Source organism: Neophocaena asiaeorientalis, unplaced genomic scaffold (assembly GCF_003031525.2).
Source record: "Neophocaena asiaeorientalis asiaeorientalis breed wild unplaced genomic scaffold, Neophocaena_asiaeorientalis_V1.1 scaffold671, whole genome shotgun sequence".
Taxonomy (NCBI): domain Eukaryota; kingdom Metazoa; phylum Chordata; class Mammalia; order Artiodactyla; family Phocoenidae; genus Neophocaena; species Neophocaena asiaeorientalis.
This window is the reverse complement of record NW_020175533.1, coordinates 1847558-1874848: the sequence shown is the minus strand read 5'-3', so window position 1 is coordinate 1874848 and position 27291 is coordinate 1847558. Positions and strand designations below refer to the sequence as shown.

The window sequence follows — 27291 nt, the reverse complement described above, 5'->3', positions numbered from 1 at the left end:
TTATTTTTTTTTGCGGTACGCGAGCCTCTCACTGTTGTGGTCTCTCCCGTTGTGGAGTACAGGCTCCGGACGCGCAGGCTCAGCGGCCATGGCTCACGGGCCCAGCCGCTCTGCGGCCTGTGGGATCTTCCTGGACCAGGGCACGAACCCGTGTCCCCTGCATCGGCAGGCGGACTCTCAACCACTGCGCCACCAGGGAAGCCCTATTAATGGATATTTTACATTCTTTTTTCTGTACTAAATCTTCAAAATCTTGTGGGTATTTTATACCTACAACAAATCTCAATTAAGATGAGCTACCTTTCAAGTGGTCAGTAGCTGCATGTGGCTAGTGGCTACTGAATTGGACAGTGTACTTCCAGACTAGCCCATTCATCAGTTTAATACCACCAAGTGACCTCAACTGATGCCATGAGGACCAGAAAAATCACTCAGAAGCCTGCCCAAATTTCTGATTCCCACATTGTGAAAGAGTAAGATATTCATTGTTGTAAGCTGCTAAGTTTGGGAGCAGTTTGTGATGCATCAATAGGTAAAGAGAACAGATTGAATAGGTGCTAAGTAGGTGAAGGGTTGGGGGGTGACTTGGAAGGATGCTAGGCAAAGGGAATAGCATGTGCAAAGGCACTGAGGGCACATGAGAGGAGGTCAATGTGGACAGAGCAGTGGAGGGCAAGATTGGAGAGGTCGGCAAGGGTCAGACCATGCTCATTTTATGGGTCAGTTAAGGATTTTGGTCTTTATTCTGAGAGCAACATCAACAGCAGAGGAATGACATAATCAGGTTTGCATTTTGAAGATGACTGGCTGCTGTGTAGCAAATGGATAGTAGGGAAGCCAGGGCAGAGGCCAGAAAACCAATCAGTTGGCTACTCTAGTTGTTTAAGTGGAAGAAGATGGCCTTTGGTTGTGGTGGCAAAAGTAGATAGAAGTTTATAGGTTCAAGCAGGATTATAGCCAACAGGACATGGTGATGGGTTAAATATGGGGAATGAGGACAAGGTATTGATTGATTCATTCACTCAACTGAGTGCCAGGAATCATTCTTGTTTAATAGACTGATACCATGGTGGGTGCTGTGGGGCTGTTTTTTCACTTTCACATATTTAGTAAAACTATGAATGAAAGCACAGAAATCATACTTCTGCTTTCAAATGTGCAGATGTGCATAAAAACGTGCACAAGAATGAGCCAGATAGCTACTGGTCAGTTGGTAAAAGCTGAATTAATATTTATAAAGCCTGAAAAGAAAGTGGGATACTAGCGTGCTGAACCTCAGGGTACACATGAAGATCTGCACTTAAGTGAAGTAGTTAAGTAGACAATAGAGAAGCAGTTTATCCATAGTAAATGTAAAAATCATATAAGCGTTCGCATGGCAAGGCTAACCAAAAGTTAATTCACTCTTAGTGTAGAATGTGGTCGCTGTGCTCTGTGCTAATCAGACCACATCACTTGTGGTTATACTTGAATGACAATGACAAATTAGAGTTTATCAAGGGATTCACCGGGGAATAGTGAAAGTATGTCAAATGAGGAACAGTTAAAAGGCCTGGGATTAACTAACTTAAAGAAGAGAAGCCTGTAAGTACCTGATGGCCCTCTGCAAATATTTAATGGCCCTCCCACAGGAAGACACATGCACTGTTGTTAAAGGGCCAGTAGTTCCAATAATTGGAAGTTACAGGGAGCCAGAGCTCAGCTTCAGATAATGAAGAACTTTGAATAGAGTGGTACAACCAAGGACTGGACTTTCTTGTGAGGTAATGAGCTCCTCATCACCAGACTTGCTCAAGCAAAAGTGGGGTAATAATGCAGAGAGACATTTTAAGAGAGATGCTTGAATTGGGTGGGTGGTTGAACTTCATAACTTTTAAGTTTACCTTGAAGCTTCTCATTCCATTCCCAGGAGGGAGGAAAAATAAGGGGGAAAACCTGGACACACCACCTTTCCCTGCCCCCACCCAATTCCATTCCTCTTATTTTTAGCATAGTATATGGTAGGGTGCATTTAGAGGAACCCAGGGTCTATGGAGGGTCTGCTGAGCTGACATGTGGTCTAAGGCTTCAGAAGAGATGGAGAACAGCAAGCACTCCTATAGTCCAGAAGGGTGGGGTGAAGATGGTGATAACTGACCTGGGACTTAAAAGTAGGTCAGATTTGGTCTCAGATCTGTCCTCTGGTGACAGGAACAGAGTAAGCTAGGGGTGTTAGTGCGTGCTGGAGAGAGTCAAGTTCTGTCAGAGCAGATGAGGCTTCTACCCAGCGCTCCACCTAAGCCCACTCATTCTGATATTGCCACTCCAGAGACTTGTCAGCCTAGGCCACTGCGTTACAGAATCTTTCTCAGAGAATTTCTGTCTTCCTTTCATGTTAGCAGTTGTTGATTGTCCAGAACTCGATGTGGTGGCTATCTGCCTCTGTCCTTGAAAGCCTTTGCAAGCTTCCAACAGTTCTTCCCAGGACAGCCCTTCAAACAGATTCCTGAAGAAGTACCATCCTACGCATCCAGTTAATGCGTCTCAAAAACCTGCTGCCTCCTGATGAACCACTTTTAAATGTTTGATTGAGTTTAGCTGGATAAATATTTAGCCATATTCTTATTTATTTTATTTTATTTTATTTTTTGCGGTACGCGGGCCTCTCACTGTTGTGGCCTCTCCCGTGGCAGAGCACAGGCTCCGGACGCGCAGGCTCAGCGGCCACGGCTCACGGGCCCAGCCGCTCCGCGGCATGTGGGATCTTCCTGGACCGGGGCACGAACCCGTGTCCCCTGCATCGGCAGGCAGACTCTCAACCACTGCGCCACCAGGGAAGCCCTTTAGCCATATTCTTGAGGTGCATGCACATGTATAAGAACAGAGGCAGAACCCTGTGTTCAATGTTTCCTACTAGTATAAAAGTCTTTGGCAACTTCCTAAGCCACAATCAAATATAGTAATGTTATGACACCTGGAAATAGGGGAAGGACCGTGGTCTTTTCATAGGACAGTAAGAAAATCAGGCTGGACTGGAAGAGAGGTTGATGGTTGACTCTGGACAAATAATGGGAAATGAGTTTCTGTAAGCAGCGTAGGATAGCTTAACAAGGCCTAGAAAGTCAGATAAAGAGTTTGATTTGATAGAAAATTGGGAGTTTGGGATTAATAGTGTGGGAGCAAAAGAATTATGTAATGAAAATTTAAAGAAAATAGTCCTGTCAGTGGCCTGAGGAAGGAGGCGAGGGCTGATATCAGGGTGAACAAGAAAGCCAATGTTAAAGGCTTGTAGACCTTGAGATGAAGAGGCTGAACCAGCTTAAGGGCAGCAGGCATGACATGAAAGAAGATGGGTATGAGTGATGCCTTGATGAAAACGTGAACACTTCCTGGTGTCTGGTGGACATGGGAGGTGATTGGTACGGATACACGTCACCCATCCTGAGCTCTGCTTTCCTTGAGCTTCCCCACCAGCCACATCTCCTAGCTTAGGCTGGATCATATGTCTGACTTGGTTTCCAGTCTCTTCTTGGAGCAAATCCCTTTGGGCCCTCATTGGTGGAGAAGTTTCTTACCTAACACTGCCTTCCTTTCGTTAGCTGTCCTTTTGCTCACCCATTTGGGACAGTGTTTCCACACAGATATGAGGGGAGCAGTATCAAAGATGCCTAGGTACAAAGAAGAAATGTCTAGGCAGATTCATAAGGAGCAGGGGGATGCTTTTCTTCACTCCCCAAGATTGTAGGTAACTAAAGTCTTAAAATTGAGTCCATTCCCCTCACTTGCCCAGAAGAAGGAGCGTAACATGGCAATAGTAATTAGCTTTTCCAGTCTCCCAACAGCAAGTTTGTGTATGAGACAGATGCCCAGTTTTCCTAGTCATATCTAGAATCGGACCTTTCTGAGTCAAGAAGCACTGCTTTTTCAAATTATCAATGGTTTTGGAAACCACTTTTCCCCTTTTGCCAAAAAGTTCCTATGGGTAAGTATCATGCAAAGTTTTACAAGTTCCTCTCTCTGAGTCTGTAAACATCCAATTAGGGGCTCTGCCTGACATGAATAAGACCCACAGAACTTACCAAAAGGCAGCCATGCCAATTCCGGCAACCTAAGGGAGCCCCTTCCTGTTCTCTCAGAACCAGAATCATGGTCAAAAAGAGAAAACCAAAGTTTCAAGGGCACAATCTTCTCCCCATTCCATGTACTAACCCTACCCTGGTACTTGGAATTCCCAAATTACTCATTCCTTGGGTAAAGGCATTTTTTGAAAGCCCCTGTTAAAATGCAAATGCTATCTGGAAAGGAGAAATGTCTTTTGTTTTTAGCTATTAAGAGTTAAGTTTGGGCTTCCCTGGTAGCGCAGTGGTTAAGAATCCACCTGCCAATGCAGGGGACACGGGTTCGAGCCCTGGTCCAGGAGGATCCCACATTCCGTGGAGCAACTAAGCCTGTGTGCTACAACTACTGAAGCCCGTGCTCCGCAACAAGAGAAGCCACCACAATGAGAAGCCCGCGCACCGCAACGACGAGTAGCCCCTGCTCCCTGCAACTAGAGAAAGCCTGCGTGCGGCAACGAAGACCCATTGTAGCCAAAAAATAAATTAATTAATTTAAAAAATAATAAAAGAGTTAAGTTCAAGTTAATTTATCTAAATAGGAAATGGAACTCGGAAAGAAATCATATTCATGAAAGGAGGGAGAACAGGGAATGGGACCTTTCCCATCTTGATGGAGAGACAAAGTGCTGGATACTTTTCTTCTTCTACATATATTCAAAATGGTTTCTCTCTCGCAAACCTCAGCCTAAGTATACTCTGATGTGCAGCTCAGAAGGTCTCTATATCAGATTCGAGATGAGGATAAGGGTCTAATAAAGGGTTATATGCTCAGCCTAGGGCCCTATCCGTCCTTCCTGGCCATGAAAGGTGAAGTGTCCCGACTTGCTTGGACTCTGAATGACTCCAGGAAACTCCCCACCACCTCCTCGCTTGTTTAGACATGTTTGCTCTAGTTCTGTGTCTTCATAGCTTCAATCTCCTGGCCCAGAGACCCCTAAACTCAACTCCCACCTCTATCTGATTTTTTAAAAATAAATTTATTTATTTGTTTATTTTTGGCTGCTTTGGGTCTTCGTTGCTGTGCGCGGGCTTTCTCTAGTTGCAGAGAGCGGGGGCTACTCTTTGTTGCGGTGTGCGGGCCTCTCACTGTGGTGGCTTCTCTTGTTGTGGGGCACGGGCTCTAGGGCACAGGCTCAGTAGTTGTGGCTCGTGGGGTCTAGAGCGCAGGCTTAGTAGTTGTGGCGCATGGGCTTAGTTGCTCTGCGGCATGTGGGATCTTCCCGGACCAGAGCTTGAACCCGTGTTGGTGGATTCTCAGCCACTGCACCACCAGGGAAGCCCATCTGATTTTTGAAGCATGGTATCTGAACCTTGATTCTTCTCCTAAGGAATCTAGCTTGGCTCACCCTTTCACCTTTCATGTTCTCTCCCCTCCCACCCTAGCCTCAATTTCATGAAATCCAGTCCTCACCTCCACCAGGAGGGGACATCTGTTATCTGGGGATATCAGAGGAGCCAAAATATCAAGCTAAAAGGCATAGTTATTGAACAGTGAGCACAGTCACAATGAACCATTTCTTCTCTTCAAAGCACTGTTGCTATATGGTCATTTTTTAGTGTGACTATTTAATTAGCACTGTTTTCCCACTAGGTTAGAAGCTTCAAGAGGACAAGGACCATGTCTTTTATGCTCCCTGTTAGAAACCCGGTACCTAGGATGTAGGAAGCATTCAATAAATGTATTTAGAACACACAAATGAGCAGAGATTTGAAAAAGCTTCCATTATACACAGGATAGCTCATGTAAATAGAGTTGGTGGTATCTGTAGCAGCAAACAGAAGAGATAATATAAAACTGTGAACTTGTACACATAATTAAATTGACTTATTTTAGTCTAGAGTCTAAGTCCCAAGATTGAGGTTGGGAGGAACAGGTCAACTCCTCAGTTATTACAAGTTGAGAGGAGTGGGAAGTTCCCTTGGCCAAAAATTATTTTCACCTGTCTCTCCAGAGCCATAAATAACTATTAGTGGAGGCACTATTTTAAGCCTATTTGCAAATGCAAATATGTTCATGGTATACAGAACATGATAAACCACTGCCTGGGCTCTCTTTTGACCTAGAACTATTTCTTTCCAAATAAGCTATTGGTCTCTGGTGCCAGAAGGGGCCAATATTGGGATGGGGCACTTGGATGGGAGGAAGAAATGGGCAAAGGTTTCTGGACAGAAGGGAAAGGCCAAACAAGAAAGCAGAGGCCATTTCAGAGAGTGTAAGTTTTGTCCCCGTCCTCTGGCCTTTCTACTGGCACAAGGGGCTCAGTCAGGGCTAGCATACTTGGACAGCTTCTCCTGGAGCAGAGCTACTTGTAGCCCCCAGCACTCCAAGGCCAAGAGCGACTGCCAGTTGTTTGGTAAGTGGTGCCCTCTATTTCCTGCCAGTCATGTCTCTTAGCTCACCAAAGCAGACAAAAGGATCTGACTGGAAGAGACACGTTTCGATAATGTCCCACCTCCGACGTAGCTGGTCTGAGAATCAAGCCTAATGGTCAAAGGTTTTAAGCATGTACCCCTCACCCCTTCTTACCCACTCCCTTGTTGGCTGTCAGCCCCACCTCTGAACATCTGCCCCAGATGCAGCTTGATCCCATACCATGCTCCCCCAGGCATACAAGCTTCATAAGAACATACCTGTCACAAATGCCCATCCACTGCAGCTCCCAGAGACCAGAGGCATAAGACCAGTGGCATTCCCGAGGAACACAGAAGCAAGGTATTAAGAATAAATGAAGAGGAGCCTTTGTGAGCTCCCCATACCTCCTAACACTCCTAATAGAGAAAGAATGTCAGGGCTGAGGCTAGATCTCAAATGCAGAAAGGGGAACTGACCAGAGAGAAATAACACCACAGACAGTGACAATGTTCTCGCTGGTTCCAGATAACTTCTGCTGACAGGTGGGCATTTCCACTGATGAGAATGACTACAGATGCACTCCTGAGAGCGAGTGACTGTAAAGCCCTGAGGAAACCCCCCAAAGACAGCCCCGCTACAAACATGGCAAAGACACCTTCCCTGACAGATTACAGAGGTCTACAGGTAAAGAGTCAGCTCAGTTGAGCAAATGTTTTACTGGGCAGCCACGTGCCAGATGCTGTGTCTGGCTCAGCTGGGTTGCAGGAGACAGTCCTCAACGAGAGAGAGCAGAGAGTCCCAGTGTTTCACCTGTCACCTTCCCCACAAAATCATTCATTGAGTGCCACTCCATGGATCCTGTGAGAACCCAATGAGCCTACACAGCCCTTATTTTCAGATTACCCTAATCTAATCCTCATTGTCATAGCCTAGAATGTTTCTGTTACCTTGGTTTGCTATTCCTGGAAGCCGATGGTACTCTTGAGTCTGGGGAAAAGTCACAAGAAGTATGAAAGTATGTGAATTCCAAGTGGATTTTTCCAAATCCAGTGCTTAGGCAGAAATAGGCCTCACATATATAATCCTGCCCCAAACGCATAGCTTCTTTTTCTGACCCTATCAGGCCCTACAATGCCCTCTGCTCAATTTGGGGGGCAATTATGTGCCTCTGAGTCTGCAGCTCAGGAGAGAGGCAGCCCCCTCTGAGCATGCCTCCCCACCTCTTGGAGGCTAGCTGTGCCCTGCAAGGCTGGAGAAATTAAGAGTGACAAAGTGAAAACTGCTTGATGTTGTCTGAGTGGAGGAGGTCCACCCAAGCAAGGGCGTGTGGTGCAGGGGAAGTAGTGCAGGTTTGGAACTGGTGATCAGTCCAAGGGCAAATCCTGGCTTGAGCCACTGGACCCTGGGCAAGTTATTGAACGCCTCCCAGTCTCAGTCTTCTCATCTATGAATTGTGACTAGTAATAGCTTCCTTGCTGCGTTGTTGTGAAAAACAAATGAGGTCTTGCATGTAAATCACCCGACACAGAGCATGCTCTGCACTATTTAGTCTTCATTACTACTTTCCTATCTTCTTTTTGGACTTTCCAATTCTCACTTTGACCTTTCCACAAAAATCTTCCTTCTATCACTGGAAAGGTGATGATCATTCTTTCCCACTACTTCCCCTCAGCCACTCTGTGTGCATACCTTGGAAATGTCATCCTTTACTCGAATAGGCCCCACCTGGGGTTTTCCTCTGGATTTTACAGTCATATAGTTTTTAATTTGAAAGGGTCCATTTGGTTTCCTTATTGTAACACATGAAATTACCCCACCTATCAGAGCACAGGGAACTAATTCACATTCAACTTACTCTTCAACCTTTCTTCTCTTCCTTGTACTCAGCAATCAAAATGTAAGATTGACTAAATTGGAAAGTCCTGCTATCAAAATATTTGGAATAGTATTTCCCAAACTTCAGTCATTCTAGGTACTAGTACCACTTCATACCCATGTGAAATCTGTACTATTCTTTGTACAATATTTTTCTCTTAACTTACTTTAAGTAAATTTATTTTAAAAGGAATCCTATGTCAATACTAAAAATTTTAAAAAGCAGTATCATTTATCATAAGTAAAGGATGAGTAAAAATAACACGCCACACTGGACTTTGGAATGACAGAGACCTGTGTTCAAACCCCAGCTCCAATAGTTAATAACTGTGTGCTCTTGGGGAAGTTACTTAACTTCTCTGAGCCTTAGTTTCCTCACAGAAGTAATACTAAGTATCTTATAAGCTTGTTGTGAGGGTCAAATAGGATGACATATATATACATGGTACCTAGCACAGATTCTGGCATGTAGTAGGTCCTTTTTTAAAAAAGGGTTTTGGTTTTTGTTTTCTTTTTTCCATATCCCTTCTTTCAGACATTTATTTTAGTTCTTGCTTAGAGCAGCCTCCTCCAAAGCTGTAACATAGAAGTGCAGGGAGATGAGACAGGCAGCAGAAATAAAAGATGATACAGTGTCATGGAATTCTCCTACTCTATGACTTAATTTGAGTTGCAGGGTTGTTTAAGGGACCTCAGAAGTCATTCCAGTCTCTCACTCAAGTAACGACCCCCCTCGATATCATCTCTGATAGATGGATGTCCAGTCTTTGCCTTTTCACTAATATTAGAAAACTCACTACCTGATAAGACAGTTATAAGACAAAGGTCTTCTTCAGAGAAAGACAAATACCATACCATATTGCTCATTGTGGAATCTAATTTTTAAAAACGATATAAATGAACTTATTTACAAAGCAGAAACAGACTCACAGACATCAAAAACAAACTATGGTTACCAAAGGGGAAACATGGGGGGGAGGAATAAATTGGGAACTTGGGATTAACATACACACACTACTATATATAAAATAGCTAACCAAGAAGGACCTAATGTATAGCACAGGAAACTCTACTCAATATTCTGTAATAACCTATATGGGAAAAGAATCTGAAAAAGAATGAATGTATGTATATGTATAACTGAATCGCTGTGCTATACACCTGAAACTAACAAAACATTGTAAATCAACTATCCTCCAATAAAATTAATTTAAAAAATAAGACAAAGGTCTTCTTTATAATAATCCCAAATCTCCCACTTCTTACTCCTCACCCCCATAAGTACCATTTAGTTGTCCTTGACATGTTTTCTAGAACTACCAGAATATATGTATGTGTGTGTCTATATCTATATCTGTATCTATATCTATCTAGATATAAAATCCTCCAAATAGTCAAAAGCAGATATTATAAATTTCCTTAATAGTCTCTTCTCTCAACTAAATATGGTCAGCATCCTTAACTGTTCCTCATATGATTTGTTCTCTAGAACCCTAATCAACTTGGTGGCTCTCGCACTGCCACCCATCTCCCTGAGTTTGTCAATTGTCTCTTTGCTCACAGAATGAAAGGTGCAGTGACAAGATCACTTTTGTTAATGAGTCAGAGATCAAATTAGCCTGTAAACAGTTGCATTGGGAGGTTGGCTGACCATGATTTTTTTCACATGTCGAGTCAGATCACCACCCTCTGGCCCCATCTTGTTTGTGTATCAGTATTTGGGGCCAGCGTTCCGCCAATCGAAATTACTCTGAATCCCACATATATCATCCATTGTAAATTAGCCATCTCTCCAAGCCTATGCCACTTGAAAATCTGATAAGGAGGCCTTACCAAGGGTCATCAGAGCCAAGGACAGAGAGGGTTCAACAGTGATGGCGGTCAACAGTTTCAAATGCTAAGAGGTCAAACAAAATGAAGATCAGTTCCTTGTGTTTAGTGAGGAGGAAGTTGCTGGTAACCTCAGAAACCTGCCTTCTGTGTGGGGCTGCTTCCTCCACTGCCTCACTCCCAGATGCTCTAAGGTCTGAGGAGGCCAAGCCTACCAGGAAAGCAGCAGGAGGGGAGTGGCTTATAGATGGTGGCTGAGTGGAGGAAACATCCCTTCCCTATGTCCTTGCTCAGCTTTGCTCAAGAGTTGTTCCTCTGGGACCACATCGTTAGGGTCCACTCTGGGAGGCAAAGCTAGAAACCTGTGGTATTTGGAAACAGCCAAACACTTAGCTGAATTTTCCAATTCCATTCATATTGGTTGCTTTATATAAATGGCTTCCTGTGGCCAGTGGTCAAGAGGCACTCTAAAAGTATGCCAGGTGGTGGTTCTGATACTGGATAAAATAGTTTCTACAAATAATTGTAGAGAAATGATTTATTGAAATGTTAATTAGTGTTTGTTTTCTGAGCTTCCTTGACACAGAGATTTTTTCAGAGAAGGAAGCAGAAGAGACCTAAAGTCAAAGGCACTTCTGGACTTTTGTGAAAGCCCCTGGAAAAGACAATACAGGTGCCCTAGAGGGTGAGAGACAACACAGAGTGCCTTTGAGATGCAGAAGGAAGGGAGAGAGGGCAGAGGGGCATGGGGACCATGTGTAGTGGGAATCAAGCACCGCTCTCACTGCTCCCAAAGAGACAACAACCTCAGGAGCAGTGGCTCATGCCTAGAGAGCCAGCACCCTTGGCTCAGGGGACCCAGCCTCAGTACGTGACCTCATTCCCCACCGTGGCGTGGGGCAAAGAGCTGCCAGACTTCACAGACCACTGTGGGCTAGAAAGTAAGGCTGCCAATGGCAACCAATACAGACTAGGACTTCCACCACTTCTTAGGCACCAGGCAAACTTCCTGAATTCTGACTGGGCCCCAAGAGGGGAAGGGCACCCCTGTATGATCAAGATGGAGTCTCCTGTCCGACTGGCAGAATGGGGGCTCAGAGTTGGGATTAAGAAATAGGAAAAGTGATCATCTCTTACACACTTGGATTCATGGACAGAAATTCATAGCCTACACGTGGTATAATCCATGCAGGGGGCCCAGGATTGGACTGTAAACACAGTTTCTGAATTTTTCTTTATTTAGAAGTGATGCAGCCTAGGGCTGGGTCCTGTTCTTATTCCCAGCCTTGTCGCACAACCTCTAATAATGCAGGATGGTCAGCTACCCCAGCATCTGACTCTACTTTTAATGAAACTCTGCTGGGTCCACAAACAGGATTCCCTGACACCACCTGAGAAAGAGCATAGAACATTTGCTATGACAGTTGCCTTTTACTGCTGTTGTAAAATTGTATTTTTAGAACCTTCCTCCTTAAAGCATAAACACACTAACCACTGAGAGAATGAAAAGACAAGCCACAGACTGGGAGAAATGTTTGTAAAACACAAATCTGATAAAGAACTGGTATCTAAAATGTACAAAGAACTCTTAAATCTCAAAGATAAGAAAACAAACAGCTCAATTTAAAAATGGCAAAAGACCCGATTATACAAAGTCACCAAAGATATACTGATGGCAAATAAAGCATATGAAAAGATGCTCAGTTTCATATATCGTTAGGGAATTGCTAATTAAAACAACAACGAGCTACTAACTACATAACTGTTAGAATGGCTACAGTTCACAAAACTGATGGTACCAAGTGCTGATAAGAATGTGGGGCAAAAGGAACTCTCATTCATTGCTGGTAGGAATGCAAAATTATACAGGCGCTTTGGAACACAATCTCACAGTTTCGTATAAAACTTAACATAAGCCTACCATATGACCCAGCAGTCATGCTCCTAGGTATTTACCCAAATGAATTGAAAACTTATGTCCACACAAAAACCTACACATGAATATTTACAGCAGCTTTACTCATAACTGCCAAAACTAGAAGCAACTAAGATGCCCTTTAATAAGTAAATGGATAAACAAACCGTGATACGTTCGCACAATGGGATATTATTTAGTGATTAAAAAATGAGCTATCAAGCCACAAAAAGACATGGCAGAACTTTATATGCATATTGCTTGATGAAAGATGCCAGTGTGAAAAGCATACATACTGTATGATTCCAACTAGATGACATTCTAAAAAAGACATAAACCATGGAGACAGTAAGAAGATCAGTGGTTGCCAGGGTACTTGAGGAGGGATGAATAGGTGGAGCACAGGGGATTTTTAGGGTAGGGAAACTACTCTGTATGATACTGTAATGGTAGATACAGGTTATTATAAATTTGTCAAAAGCCATAGAACACAAAGAGGGAGACAAAGTATGGACTTTAGTTAATAATAATGTATCAATATTGGTTCATTAATTGTGACAAATATGCTGCAGTAATGCAAGATGATAATACTAGGGGAAACTGTACAGCGTAGGGGGTATACGGGAATTCTCTGTATTATCTGCTTAATTTTTCTGTAAATCTAAAACTGTTTTAAAAATAAAATCTATTAATTAAACACACACATGCACACTCATCACATGCAATGATTCCTGGTAAAGCAACCAAATGAACGATGTGACATTTTAGAGGGCTTCTAGACGAATGGGTAAGAAATTAGCATGAATTTCACAGTCCAGAGGTTCACTTCTCCGTGTTGCGCATTTATCAGATGCCATGCATAAAATGTTGCAGTGAAAAATCTCCAGTTTTGTGGTTCTGTCCTCTATTTTGACATTTTCTGCATCTTTCCGGTGCAGAGCCATAGATTTTTATGTCAATTCCTTAGGTAAATTAAAGAAAAAGCCCCTGTTGTTTTCTAAGGGCCAGATCAATTTAAAAAAAATAGCTTTCAGTTCCATGTTTCTGGAGGAACATTCTTAGAAATAAAATGTTTCTTTTTTCTTTGAGGAGGAGATACAATCTTGAACTACACTTAAAATAGATTTTATATAGTTAAACATCAGAGTCTTTTTCTCTGAGCCCAAATTCTGCAGCCTCAGTATTTATATCCTGCAAGTGGGTCGACAAGGTAGGAGAGACCCTCACCCTTACAACCTCTAGCATGGGCTCCCCTCCCGTCCTAGGCTGGCTTGTTTGGTCTCCCTAGCTGCCCCTCCTTCTATTCACTTTCTCATGATGCAAATTCACACCTATCATTCATGCATGCTAAGAAAGAGGCCATGTGTATTGTTTCTTAACTTGTATTTGATCAGCTTCTGAACACCGAAACTAGGACCCAGTGATACACTTTTGCCTAGATGTCCTCTAAGAAGTCAGAAAGGCAAGAGGCACCAACAGTTGTTTTGCAAGATTCTATCAAGTGAATACAAAACGTTCTCTCAAAATCACACGGTGGCTTAATATTCAGCAGCAAAGTACGTCTATTTGGATTGAAGATTACATTAGCACGTACTGAAAAGTAGGTTAAGGAAAAAAACTGTCGAAAGGGTAAGCGTCAGGGTACATGCATTTTAGAAAAAGAAGTACTGTTGTACTGGAGATGAGGGTGGCCTTTAGATGAGCTCTTACTTTAGTGGTCTGGGTGAGTGAGGAAAGGGAGGAAGATGGAGCTGAGGGCGAGAACCCCAGCATGTGAGGAGCCAGCCATCCCATACTCAGCGTCTGAGAGGCATCGGTGGTCTGGTGGAGACAGGGCAGAATGGGGTGGGGGTGTGCTACGACACACCCAGAATCAGGAGTTTCTGAGAAGTGTGATATCTACAGTGTGGTGAATGGAGGTACTTCCTTGTTTGTCCCCATGGAACAAGGCCCTTCACTGGGGGACAGGCCCTAGGGACCAGCGGAGAACTGGACCACAGGTCAGAAACAAGGTTAAGCCAGAGAAGAACGGCAGCTCAAGGGAACCAAGGAATTCACAACTCAGTGGACAGAGACCAGGATTATACCAGCAAGATCACAACTAGAGCATCCCTCCTGCCTTGCCTGCCTGCTGAGTGCACAAACACCTCCTGGAAGGGCTGGGCAGAGCATCAAGGCTGGTGCCAGAGCATACATGGGAACTGGTAGTAACTATATACTCTAGTGACGTCCCAATACATACATTTTATGCTTCACCTGTGTTCCCACTGATCTTTGTATCTCAGTTAACATTTCCCATTTTTCAATAATTCTTAAAAATCCACAGATGTAATTACACCATTTGGAATTTCTACTTTTTAATTTGCCTTCATTCACCAACAAATGCTTAACCAGCCTTGATTAAGTACAGGCCCTGAGCTGGTCCTGGGATCCAAGGTGAGCAAAAGCAGAGGGTCCCTGTCCTCCCAGATCCTGCAGGTGAGTGCAGGAGACCTACGCAATCTAATAATGTCAAGGTACTTGTCACCAACTGATTTTCAACATAAACAACTTCAGTTACATATGATGTCCTAATGATCAAATACCATCTTAAAAGCATGAGGCAGATTCTAACTAGATCATGCAGGCCACAGTTAAGAAAAATTCCCCCAGGCCCTCCATCTCAAGGATAGGCTCTCTGAGAGATATTTCATATTTTAAATGGTCACAGTGTCTGCATGACCATTAGTCATGGGTGGAACAATCGAGAGAGCTCAGTTGAGGGAGGCGTAGACTAAGTGCTCCTTAACTAATTTAGTAATTCTATGCTCTAGCTATTCAGTAAGGTTTACAATACAATTTTACAATCCCAGGACTTTCTCTGATAGTTTACTCAAAAGATAGTTTACTCAAAAGATAGTTAACAGGTAACATAACCACATAAAATCTTTCCAAGAGGAAGGAAATATATACAGTGGCAAGTTTAAAAATTGATACAATAAATTGCCAACATTGGTGATGGAACTTTTCAGAATCTAACAGTGAATATCTGATTCCAAACTTACATCCTTTCAATCTTTAGCATTACCTGGGAACATTAAACCTCAGTTCAGAAGATTGCGATCTCTGAATTTAAAGGGGCCCCTTGCTTAAGAGTATGCACTTACGCATTCTGAGAAACTGTCATTCCTTTCACAAAGCGTTTGACATTTGCCATTTCCTTTATAACCTCGGTTAGAAGAAATAAAATGAGGTAATATTCTAAATGTAAAAGATGCTAGAAGAGTTAAGTCCATGTATTTTTTGCTGTGTGTGCAGAGGAGGGAATATAATACATAACAAAACTAACACATTTTAACAAATGGCAGTATATTTCAAATTTAGGGAAGCACAAAGACCTGAGAAAGCACCTTTTTATGCAAAATATTTATATAGGAGTATAAATAAAATGTGCACTACAAAGTAAAATAAAATAGACTGGGGCATACAGAACACAACTAATATGACTAAGCTTGTTTAAAAAAAAAAAAAAAACCACTGGATTTTTTAAAGCTTCCATTTCACAGCAGGGTTGAGGGAGGGGGTACTTCATACCCAAAGGCTCACTTCCCTGTGTCATCTTTGTAACCAAAAGCAATGCACATAAGACTTCTGTGAACCCTTAAAATATGTATTTGTCAATTTGAATTTGCAATTTTCAAGTTGGTGGTGCAGAACCATAGAAGTGTAATTTTTGCAGTTCCCTTCACACACCTTTATCTGGAAAATTCTAAAGGTCCACCACCACGCAGAGGTGTTGCTATATGAAAGAAATTTTCCAGTAAAACAAGATGTTGCTCTTCCTACTCTGCAGCAATGTCAGTAAAGCTTCTTTAGAAAAGTGCCTTAAATAGATTTCCACATAACTGGTTTAAGACTGAAAACAATTTCAAATAAGCCTTGCGCTGGTTAGCTACAGCTTTAAGGTGAGGAGTTGGAATTTTTAAGAAGGACAGCATTTGTAAACCACTTCCATCTTTGTGTTTCATGGATTGAAGACAGAATATTGTATCTGTCATCACACTTGAGTTGCATTTTCACTATGCACGGCCTATTTGCATACAAACAAAAGAGATTATTTTTAAAAGAGGTTTTCTGTGTTTTTGTTTTGGTCCTTTGGGATGACTGTGGTAAGAAGGGACCAAGCCATTTTCACACCCTGGATTTCACACGTGTTTAAGTGACCCCCTCACTTCCCCTTCCTCCCCACCCACTTCCAATGTCAATGGCGGTCAATGTTAGGATCTTTGTCACCATTTGTCCGGACTATTGCAGCAGCCTCCAGTCTGGTTCCCTCTCACTATCCTTTACCCTACCATTATCTTTCATCAAAAACAATCTGATTATGAAACTTCCTTGCTTTAAAGACTTACTCCCTGTTCCTCATGGGCAGAAGTCACACACACTTAGCAAGACACATGAGGCCCTTGACAGCCTGAATCCAAGTTTTCTCTTCTGCTTTTATCAGTCAACTCATATAACTTACCCTCTAGTCACACTTGAACTGTTCACTATTCCCTGACCCTCTCAAATCCTATCAAGGCTTTTTTGCCTTCTTTGCCTTTGCACAGACTGTTCCTTCTGTCTGGAATGCCTTTCCTGCCTTCTCTGTCAGCAAAATGCTCCCCTTCCTTTAAGATCCAGATCATTCCACAGTTCACAGCTGAAACCTTTTTTCTGGCCATCCTTCCCCTCCTCTTTTCACAATATCTATACCTTCCTTGCTCCCAAATCACATTACTTATTCTTCCATTATAGCTATTTCCTCATTGTGCTACAATCTCCCTGCTCACATGGCTCTCCTGTCCTGAGTTCCACAAGGGCAAGGGACATGTTTCATTCCCCTTTGCGTTCCTGGTGCTTAGCAAAGGAACAGGTCCAGTAAATGTTATTAAAGTTAATATCTGTTAGCTGATTGCTTATAAGCTAGGTGCTCTGCTAAGTACTTTAAATCTATTACTTCATTTAATCTGCACAACAAACATACAAAGTTTTACAAGTGAGGGAACTAAGTTGCAGAGAAGTTAGGCCACTTGCTCAGGGACACACAGCTGGCAACCTCAAGGTTTTAGTGGTATATAGAATTGAGTCTGTTTTAATTTCTAACTGATAATACTATGTGACTATCATTAGAATGTCAGGCATCAGCGTACTTTTTTGGTGTGGTTTGGCACTTTTTTGAGTACATGTCTCTACTCTGCCCCTTACTAATTTTGTGATGTTGAGTAACTTACTAAACCTCTCTAAACCTCAATTTCCTCATTTTTTTTCAATGGGGAAAATAATACCAAGCTCACACAGTCATCGTAAGGATCCAGGGACAACACCTATGTAAGTTCCTAGCCCTGTCCCTGCTCATCACAGCCATCACTGTTCCTTCCTTCTTTGAGCCACGCATTTCATATTCCTCCATTAGTTCACTTTAATCCTTACCCTCTGAAAAACTGAAGCTATTCAACCTTCTAACAGATGAAGAAACTGAGGCTTAGAGAATTAAGTAACCTGCCCAAAGTTCCTTTAAGCAGATGTTTCTCCTAAGGCCCCCCAGAACTGAATAAGCCCCTGATATCAATAACTAAGTAGTGTTTAAAGGGATCATTCTGCCTGTATGTGTGAAAATTCAGCTGGAGGCATTAAAGAGCCTGGGTTTGAGCCTGTTTTCCTTTTTTTAACTTTTATTTTCTGGCAACCATGAACACTTAACAAGCCAGGGAATTCTCTTGGAAATAAAGTCTTGGGTGAGCCACTGAATGGGCACATTAACTTTTCTACTCCCTACTGTCTAAATTCTCCATGTTCCTTGAATTTCCACCTTCTCCACTGAGCTCTCAATCAAGTTCTCCCCTCGCTCCCAATCCACTTCCTTCCAACCCCCAGGGGAAGGTCATGGGAACACTCCCAACTCAGTCAGAAGAGAAGAAGATAAGTGGCCTCTGCCTTAGGATCTGGTTTCCATAGGGAAGTGTCTTGCTGGGTCCACACTTTCAACCCCCTTAGCTTCTGTCTCCCAGCTCTCACCTGCCTTGTTCCATCACTCACTTCTGTTATCTGAGGGTCTCAAAGGTGTTCTATGTTTGCCACTTCTGACTTAGAGTCTGTACCCCGCTACTAGATGACTTTTTACCTTGATTTCATCCTCCTTAGCAGAGCAATGAAATCCCTATTTCTAAAACCCACCAATCTAGAGGTAATCACTATGACTATTTTGACGTATTTGCTTGCTATCTTGTTTCTCTGCATTATTTTCTTTATAATTCCATAGTCTTATGTTTTTTTCTGTCATCAAGAAGTCATCATCAACTTCACTTTTAGTTTACTTAACCATTCACCTACTATGAAAAATTTAGGTTGATTCTTATTTTTCATTATAGTAAATAATGGTGTAATAAACACTTTTGTGTACAAATCTGTTAGCATCCCTGACTGTCTGATTATATAGATCCCTGAAGGTGAGACGATTAGAACAAGATAAATAAGTGTATTTTTATGATAAAGAAAAATGATAGTTTATCTTCTAGAATTAGAACTATAAATTTGAATATGTTACCCATGATTACTAATGAGCAAAAACGTCTTTATAAATTAAAAGCAGATAAGCAGAACTAAAATATTTGAGGTCCAAAAGGCTACAAAGGGGGTTTCAAGGACAACTTCATGAAGACACTCACTTGATTACCAATCACAGGACAGGGTTTCATTTTAATGTTTTTGGCATCCTACCTCACATAAATATATTTTAGGTGGCTTTTTTGTTTGGCTTTCACCTTATTCACTTGCATTGAGCCTGGCCTTCTCTTATCTATAATTAGGAGGTCTATTATAGCAACTTTTGAGTTACAGGTAAAAATCCATTTGCTAGAACTGAGTCAGAAAAGGCAGAGCCAAAGAAATTTAAGACTTCATTTAAAAGATAGGAAATAATAGATTTTAAAGAAAATAATGTGAAGCCTAAAATATTTCATTTTCACAAGACTCTACATCCATTATAAATTCTTATAACCCTCATAGCATTGGTAAGTACCAGTAGCCTCATTTTACAGATGAAAGCACTGAAGTTCAGGGAGCTGGATAGCTTCCCCAAGGTGACATCGCTAATAAGTACAAAATTACTTATTAACTACTTATTATTTGACACCAGCCCGACTGACTCAAAATGCTGGCACTTATCTAAGACACAATACTACCTACAGACAAACAGAAAACAGACACCTTTGTGCTCCTGGGGAACCCCCCACACTTCACTCATAAAAATATCACCACATTTGATATATTTACCACTAAGCTGAGCTCTTTCAGCACAGAAATCATATTTGCTCGTCTTTGGTATATTTCAAATGTGTGGCATAGTGCCTGGAACAAAGGTGCTGAATGAACTGAAAAAATTACTTAGAACATAGAGAAATAGGCAGTGGCCAAGTGTGCTTGTATCTGAATTTTTAAGGCTCTTGATACAGCGTCTTAAATTGCTTTCCAGAAAAGTTATAGCCATTCACAATCCCATAATCAGTAGTATATGAAAGTACCATTCTTCCTGTATACTCTGAGCATTAATACCCCCATCCCCTAATGAAATATAAATTATTAATTTGATAAATGAATATATCTCATTGGTGTTTACACTGGCATTTCCTTAATACTTAGTGAAGATGAAAATTTTGTCTTTTAAAATTACATTTTAAACTGTTTATTTTGAAATAATTAAAGATTCAAAGGAAGCTGAAAAAAAGTATACAGGGAGGCCCTATGTACCCTTCAACCAATTTCCCCCAATGGTAATGTCTTGCATAACACTAGTATAATGTCAAAATCAGGAAACTGACATTGGTTTAATCCACAGAGTTTCTTCAGATTTCACCAGTTTTATGTTTTATGTGTACTCCTCTGTGTGTGTGTGTGTGTGTGTGTGTGTGTGTGTGTGTGTGTGTGTGTAGTTCTATGCAGTTTTATCACACGTGTAGATACATGTAACAACTGCCATTGTCAGGATACAGAACTGTTCCACCACCACAAGGCTCCCTGGTGCTATCCCTTTGTAGCCACACATACCTCTTCCTTTCCCCACCACCCCTAACTATGGCAACCGCCAAGTTGTTCTCATCTCCGTGATTTTGTTGTCTCAAGAATGTCATATAAATGGAATCACAAAGTAGCATTTTGGGATTGGCATTTTCACTTAGCCCTGGAGATTCATTCAAGTTTCTGTGTGTATCAGTAGTTCTTTCCTTTTATTGCTGAGTAGTATTTCATGGTATATGTGTAGCACAGTTTGTTTAATCATTCACCCAAGGAAGGACATTTTTCCCCTTAGTTTTCGACCATTAAGAATAAAGCTGGTATGAGTATTCATGTGCTGTTTTTTGTGTGAACATAGGTTTTCATTTCTCTGGGATAAATGCCCAAGAATGCAATTGCTGGGTTATATGGTAAATGTATGTTTAGTTTTGTAAGAAACTGCCGAACAGTTTTCCAGAGTGGCTGCACCATTTTACAGTCCCAGCAGCAACGTATGAGTGATCCAGTTTCTCTGCATCCTGCCAGCATTTGGTGTTACCGTTATTTTTTACTTTAGCCATTCTGATAAGTGTACGATAATAGCTCACTATGGTTTTAATTTTCATTCCCATAATGGATAATGATGTTGAACATCTTTTCATGTGCTTACTTATCATCTGTATATCCTCTTTGGGGAAATGTTTTTATGTCTTTTGCCCATTTTGTAATTGGATTATTTGTTTAACTGTTTAATCTGATAAGTGAAAACATCTCATTGGTGTTTCTTCAATGTCTACTGAAAATGAACATTTTTTTGTTATTTGTATATTTTAAAATCAATTATTAACGGCATTGGATTGCTTTTGTCACTTCATAATTGTTGTTTTCCATTCCCAATTAGATTATAAAAATTGTATGTCTGCTTTTTCTTCTGTATCCTCCATACTGCCTCAAAACTATCAGGTTCTTGATAAAGATTTATTGTTTACTCGGTTGAAAATAGTTGTAAGATGGAGGTGATGATCTAGGTTTATCTTTTGGGTACTTATTTATTTCAGGTTTTACCCCATGGTTATTTCCTGGCTGCTATTGACTAATTCATTTATTTCGCTAAATGTTCATTAAAAAAAATTTTATTAGATCTTTTAGTAGAGTCAAACCTGATTAATTTGATCCCCAATAATACAGAAGTATGACATTTGCATTGCTTGGCCAGTAATATCCTGAGGCTACAGAAGGCACATTTTAAACTCACTTTGACTTCCAAGCTTTCTAAGACAATGCTTTAATACTTCCCTATTCCAATTCTACTATGTTTTTTCCTGCTTACTGACCTAAGTTATAATAATCCCCCAAATTCCACTCAGGCTTGTTTTTTCCTTTACATCATTAGATTCACCACAGTCTTACAACATCCCCCTTACAACATCAGATTCATCATAGGGTTCATCTCTGAGAAGCTTTGAAAAACACATTTCTTATGGCTTAACAAAAGAGAATGGAATCTATGTCAGTACCACAAATCCAACATGTGAAATGACAGCTGCAGAAAGCAGAGGAGACTCCAGGTCTGGCCGATTGACTCTAGGGTGTCTCCGTGTGGCTCTTTATGGACAGCAGAAGTGAGTTTGGTTCAGTGAAGAGGTCCCCTTTCATCACCTAATGTTTTATGGGAGTGATCTATCTGCTGTCTCTGTTCTCAGCTAAGATCTACCCCCTCTACTCAGCTGGGAGTGCTCCACAAAGGTCACCACGGACCTCTGGACTGACATTTTCAGTCATTCTCCTACTTCACCTTTCTGCAGAATTTGACACCGTGACTACCCTCTACTTTTCGAAATATTTTTCTCCTCTTAGCTTAGGTGACCTAATCCTTTATTGGTTCCTCACCAAGCTCTCTGAGATATTTATTCACAGTTTCTTTCTCTGGCTATTTGCACCCTCACCAAAGGACTATGTACACCCACCAAATGTATTTGTTTGTTAGGGCTGTGATAACAAAGTACCACAAATTTTGTGGTTTAAACAACCCTCCTTCTGAGGGTTTTAAGGGAAGGATCTGTTCTAGGCCTCTCTTCTTGGCTTGTAGATGGCCATCTTTTCCAAGTCTCTTCACATGGTCTTCCCTCTATGCATGATTCTGTGTCCAAATTTCCTCTTACTTTTAAGCATATCAGTCATCTTGGATTAGGGCCCATCCTAATGACCTCATCTTAGCTTGATTATCTCTGTAAAGACCCTATCTCTAAATACAGTCACATCCTGAGATACCATTAAGAAGAATGGTACTTTCATGTACTACTGATTGTGGGGTTGTGAATGGCTATAACCTTTCTGGAAAGAAATTTAAGACTCTGTACCAAGAGTCTTAAAACATAAATTTTGAGGGGACACAACCAACCCTTAACCCTTAGTCCCTAGAGTCACTTCTTCTGTATCTCATGTGCTCAGTGTAGAAATTTGGTAAATATGCTTTGTCTTTCCATGAACATGTCCTCCTCTTTTTTTAAACTGAAGTACAGTTGATTTATAATATTATGTTAGTTTCAGGTGTACAGCTGTCCTTCTCTTTCTTGCATCTCTCTCCTCCCCTGGTTCCTATGACATCACTTTTCTCCTGCTCTGTTCCCATTCTCTCTAGTCCCTCCTTGGTGTCTACTGTGGACTCTTTATCCTCATCTACCTCCTTAAATGTCAAAATTTTCCAGCTTCCATCCTTGTCTTCTTCTCAATTCACCGTCCCCTCTCCCTAGTGATCTCACCCACAACGAGAATTTCAACTATCACCTATACTTGTGCTGAAGACTCTTAATGTTTTCTGCAGCCCTTACCTCTTTTTTGAGCTTTACACCTGTATATCCACTTGTCTACTTGGACATCATCTAGCTGCTCCAAGAGATCTCAAATTCAGCATTAAAAAATGAATTCAACTTCTGTCCTCTTTCCCCTGGCCCAAACCCAATCCACTTGCTATATCCTCCATTTTGTGGGGATGCCACTGTATACTTAGATCTCTCCTTCCAAGCTCCATATCTGTCAAAAACCAAATCCTATCAATTCTGGTGTGTAAATATCTCCTAAATGCATCCTCTCCTCTCTCACCCTACCATAACTGCCCTGGTTTTATGTCCTCAACGCCTCTCCTTGAATTAGTTTCCTATAGTCCTATTAGCCTAATAGTTCCCTAAATGATTTCCTTGTTAACTCAGTTCTGCACTCTGCTGCCCGAGGAATTTTTAAAGCAAATTTTATCGTATTTTTGCTTGTTTATGGTTCTTCAAATGTAGGCTGTGACTTTAGGATAATCACAATGGATGCCTGGGCTCGGGGCAGGGGGGAGAGAGTGTCCTTGTTCTGACCCCTCCCAGTGTCCACCTCATCCTCTATGAGTACTACTTGCCAGGCATCTTCTCACAGCTATACCTGCAATTCCCCCATGCACCCCATTTGTCTACTTAATTACCCAGACCTTGGGTGTTTAAATTATGTTGACTTCCCATGAAGCCCACAGCTGGTGGTCTAAAAAGCCTCAGGAGGGTCTCTGAGCCATCTTTTCTCTCCTGTACTAGCTCTCTGCTCCCGGCTTCATCCTTGCATCTAACTTGGCTCTCGGCTTCCCTACCCTCATCCTCCTTTCCAGCATTTGGCTTCCCACTGTGATCAGAGTCATTTCCTGGAAGTGGCTGGTCTTGTCCTTGGACTCTGCCTGTTTCACTGTCAGCTCCCCTGGGAGCCCAGCCTAGGGTTGTCCTGACAGGCTCAGAGGGGATTGAACACTTCTGCTGGGAAAAAACTTTCCTGATTCTAATCCTAGCATTGACATCAAGTAGCTGTATCATCTTGGACAAATGACCTCCCTTCTATTTCTTAATCCTAACAGTAATAGTAATAAACAATAATAATAATCACTGAATACTTATTGCGCGGCAAGGTTCTAAGTGACTTGCATGGATTATCTCATTAAAATCTCACAATTATCACAATTATCCCCCTTATACAGTAAAACACTAAGGATTTCAATTGTTAAGCAATTTGTCCAAGGTCACACAGCTAGAAAGTGAAAGAATCCGGGACAGAAACACTAGCACTTTGGTTCCTAACTGTGGCCATTTAACCCCTGCACTGTTCTTCCTTTCACCGTGCAGTTCACTCCAGAGCCATGAGATCCATTTGTAAAATAAGGAAATGAGCATTCCGGTCTCTTCCACATAGAATATTCTATGAAAACAGGCTTATCAGGATCTAGTGATTTATGGGTAGAGTGAGTATATTTTGAGGAGTTAAGAGACAAAAAAGTTAAACATAAAGGGCCAAAGCCCTAACAATGGAACTCCACAAATTATGAGTGATCACATACCACTAGACAGCTGACTGCTTTTCTGAGAGAAGCCAGCTATTGGTTACTTCTTCTTAAATATCTAGTTTTATTTTTCTGCCTGCAGATGTGATCCAAGTTCAAAAGCACAAAGTAGAAAATAAAAATCATCTGTATTTCTAACATTGTATGTATAGAGGTATCATGTATAAAAGTAGTAGCAGTGTACATTCTGGTTTTTTTCTTATACAAAATACATTAAGAATTGTTCTACAATAGAGTTTTTAATGATTGCATGGTATTTCATCATGGATGTTCCATAATTAACCAACTACCTATATTTAGATATTTAAGTTGTTTCTAAGATTTTCCCTATGAGAAACGATGGCAAGAAAAATGTGCTTGCATCCTTACAATAAATTCCTAAAAGTTGGACTACTTGGTTAAAAGGCGTATACATTTTGCTTTTGGTATGTATCACTAGATTATTGTCTAGAAAGATTATATTATCATCAACAGGTAATAAGGGTATAAATGTTCCTCCCTCCTTAGAAACACATAGGATTCTTACTTGCTTGCTTTTCAAACAAAATATTTGCCAAGTTGATAAAAGAAAAATGACATTTCACTTTTAATTTGCATTTCTTTTATTTCAGGTAAGACTAAATAGTATTGGCCATTTATATTTTTAAATTTCCTGTTCATGATCAATTTTCAGGCACTGTGAAACAAAGAGAATCTTAACAAGAACAGTATAGACAGTGGCCTGTGGTTCTATAGACATCTGCAGGCAGTGTTAGCATAAGGTACCACTTCTGTGGTTCCACAAAATTATATATTCTGAAATTGCTCACTTCATACGTGGGTAACATTTCAAAATTTCACTGGAGGGAAAAGGAGTCTTTACTTGGAAATTAAATTCTAATCTTCTGAAATAAAAGCAGCAAAGCTGTCTACCAAACCAGTAAGCACTGGATAGACGAGGGTTACGTAGATTTTCAAAGAACAATAATAAATAACCAGTGACCCCAGCTGCCACCATCCAAGAGAAGGGTGGATGTGACTTCTTCCAGTAAGTCACTGCCATGGGGGCCTGCCGGGACATGGAGAAACCTTGTGGTGCAGGACAAAGTGGAAAGAAAGATTTTTACTCCTTATGACCAGCGTGACCTTGAGTTAATTATTTAGCTGCTTTAAGCCACAGTTATCTCATCCATAAAACACAATGATGATATCATCTGCCTGAGAGTCACTGTGAAGTTTAAAATTCAGTGAAATCACACTAGTAAACTACACAGCATATCATGCATATTCAATACCTGGTAGCTAACTGAATTACTCTACCTCCTTCTGCTACCTCACCCTGCTCAGAATCTCCCATGGCCTCTTTGTGACACATGATCTGGGTTCTGCATTTGCTTTTTACACCTCTTATTCCTCTTCCTTTTCCTCGGCCTCTCTCCTTCTACTTTCTCTATCTCATGCCCCACCCCCAGGCCAAACTGACCTTGGTGTCCATTGAATTTACTCCCTGTCATTTGTTATACTTGTACAGACATTTTAAAATTTCCTGATTCTTGAAATCAGTAACTGTAACATTTAAATATCTGACAAAAAATTTCAAAAATCAAAATTAAATCACTTAAAAAACCCCCAACAACCAATAAACATTTTGACATTTCCATAATTCTCATCTTTAATTAGTAGTCAAATATCTTCGGTAGACATTTTTTAAAAGCTCCCCTGCCTTGGAGGTATGGGATCATCTTAGAGTGATGGAGCAAGAAGGTGCGAATGGCTTCAAGACTCTAGCTAAACTTCCATAGCATAGATTGCTCCTTCTCCCAGATATTCCTGCTGCATAAATACATCCTTAATACATAATTAGCATTCTTGGGCAGGAAGGACAGAAAACAGCACCATCCTCGATCTCAGCCTGACACTGAGGTCACTTAACTCATAACTGCCTTTCAAGAATAAGAATGATCACTCACCATCCGAGACCCATCTTCACTGGTTTCTGCTGTTGGGGTAACTGTCTGGGAATGACCTCGTTTGTTGTCTGTCTGTGCTAGTTGGCAGTGGGAGGAGGAGCAACCCCTCCTACACCCCTGAAAACTTTCCTCCTCAATGACTGTATACTTTGTAACTTTCTTTATTAAAGGCTGTTCCTCTTTTTTTCTACAGATTTTGCCAACACTTGTGGAAGAAATTTAACCCTTTTCTTGCGTTTGAATTTGTTGACCTAGGTCTAAATGTATTAAAAAAATAATAATTCAGTGGCTTTAGTTCCAGACATGGCATTAAGACGAAGCTGACTAAAAATCCCCCCCCTTGAAACTCTCTCAAAAAGCCTAGAAAATAAGATAATAAGAGAAAAAAAGAAACCCACAACACTCTGCATCTGTAAGATAGAATAAAAGAATGTTCTATAGATTTTGGTAAGACAATAAAAAGTGTGATTTATTATGGATGTGTATTGGAAGTGGGTAGCCTCCCCCTGTGATTTCCACCACCAGGATGATGGAGGATTTCACTGAACTTCAAGGGCAAGGGGGTGACCTCCTATGAGAGCTGCACAACCAAGGAGGTCAAACAAAAACTACCACTTTTATATGTCATTCCTACTATAGCCAAAAGTTAGATTGGTCAAAGAGAGGATTCCTGAAATAGAGACCTTAAAAATAAAAGCAGAACCCTAAAATTAAAAGATGTACTTGAGAGAGAAACATAAAATTCATCAAGTGGAATCTATTACCAGAAGAAAAGAAATTTCCACTTATGAACTAAAAAAGGCACAATTAAGGAACTCAAAGGGTTCAGATGGTCAAAAAAATGTTTTTAAGAAAATGGATTTTCATCCAGAGAAATCATTGTGAGCATTTTAAATTCCAAA

At 41.1% G+C, this 27291-nt stretch overlaps 1 protein-coding gene across 6 annotated transcripts in view; it reads right to left on the bottom strand.

The window, feature by feature from the left end:
- CD86 (CD86 molecule) overlaps positions 1–26518 on the bottom strand; it is a 73218-nt gene extending 46700 nt beyond the window's left edge. For 4 of the 6 annotated variants that reach the window (XM_024769254.1, XM_024769250.1, XM_024769255.1 and 1 more), the window contains exon 1: positions 6729–6844. In XM_024769254.1, the coding sequence (XP_024625022.1) occupies positions 6729–6745 (17 nt within the window). In that variant the 5' untranslated portion in view covers positions 6746–6844. Of the gene's footprint in view, positions 1–6728; positions 6845–26389 lie in introns of those variants that run through there. The other 2 variants (XM_024769251.1, XM_024769252.1) reach the window with 2 other exon arrangements.
- Positions 26519–27291: the final 773 nt, after the last annotated feature.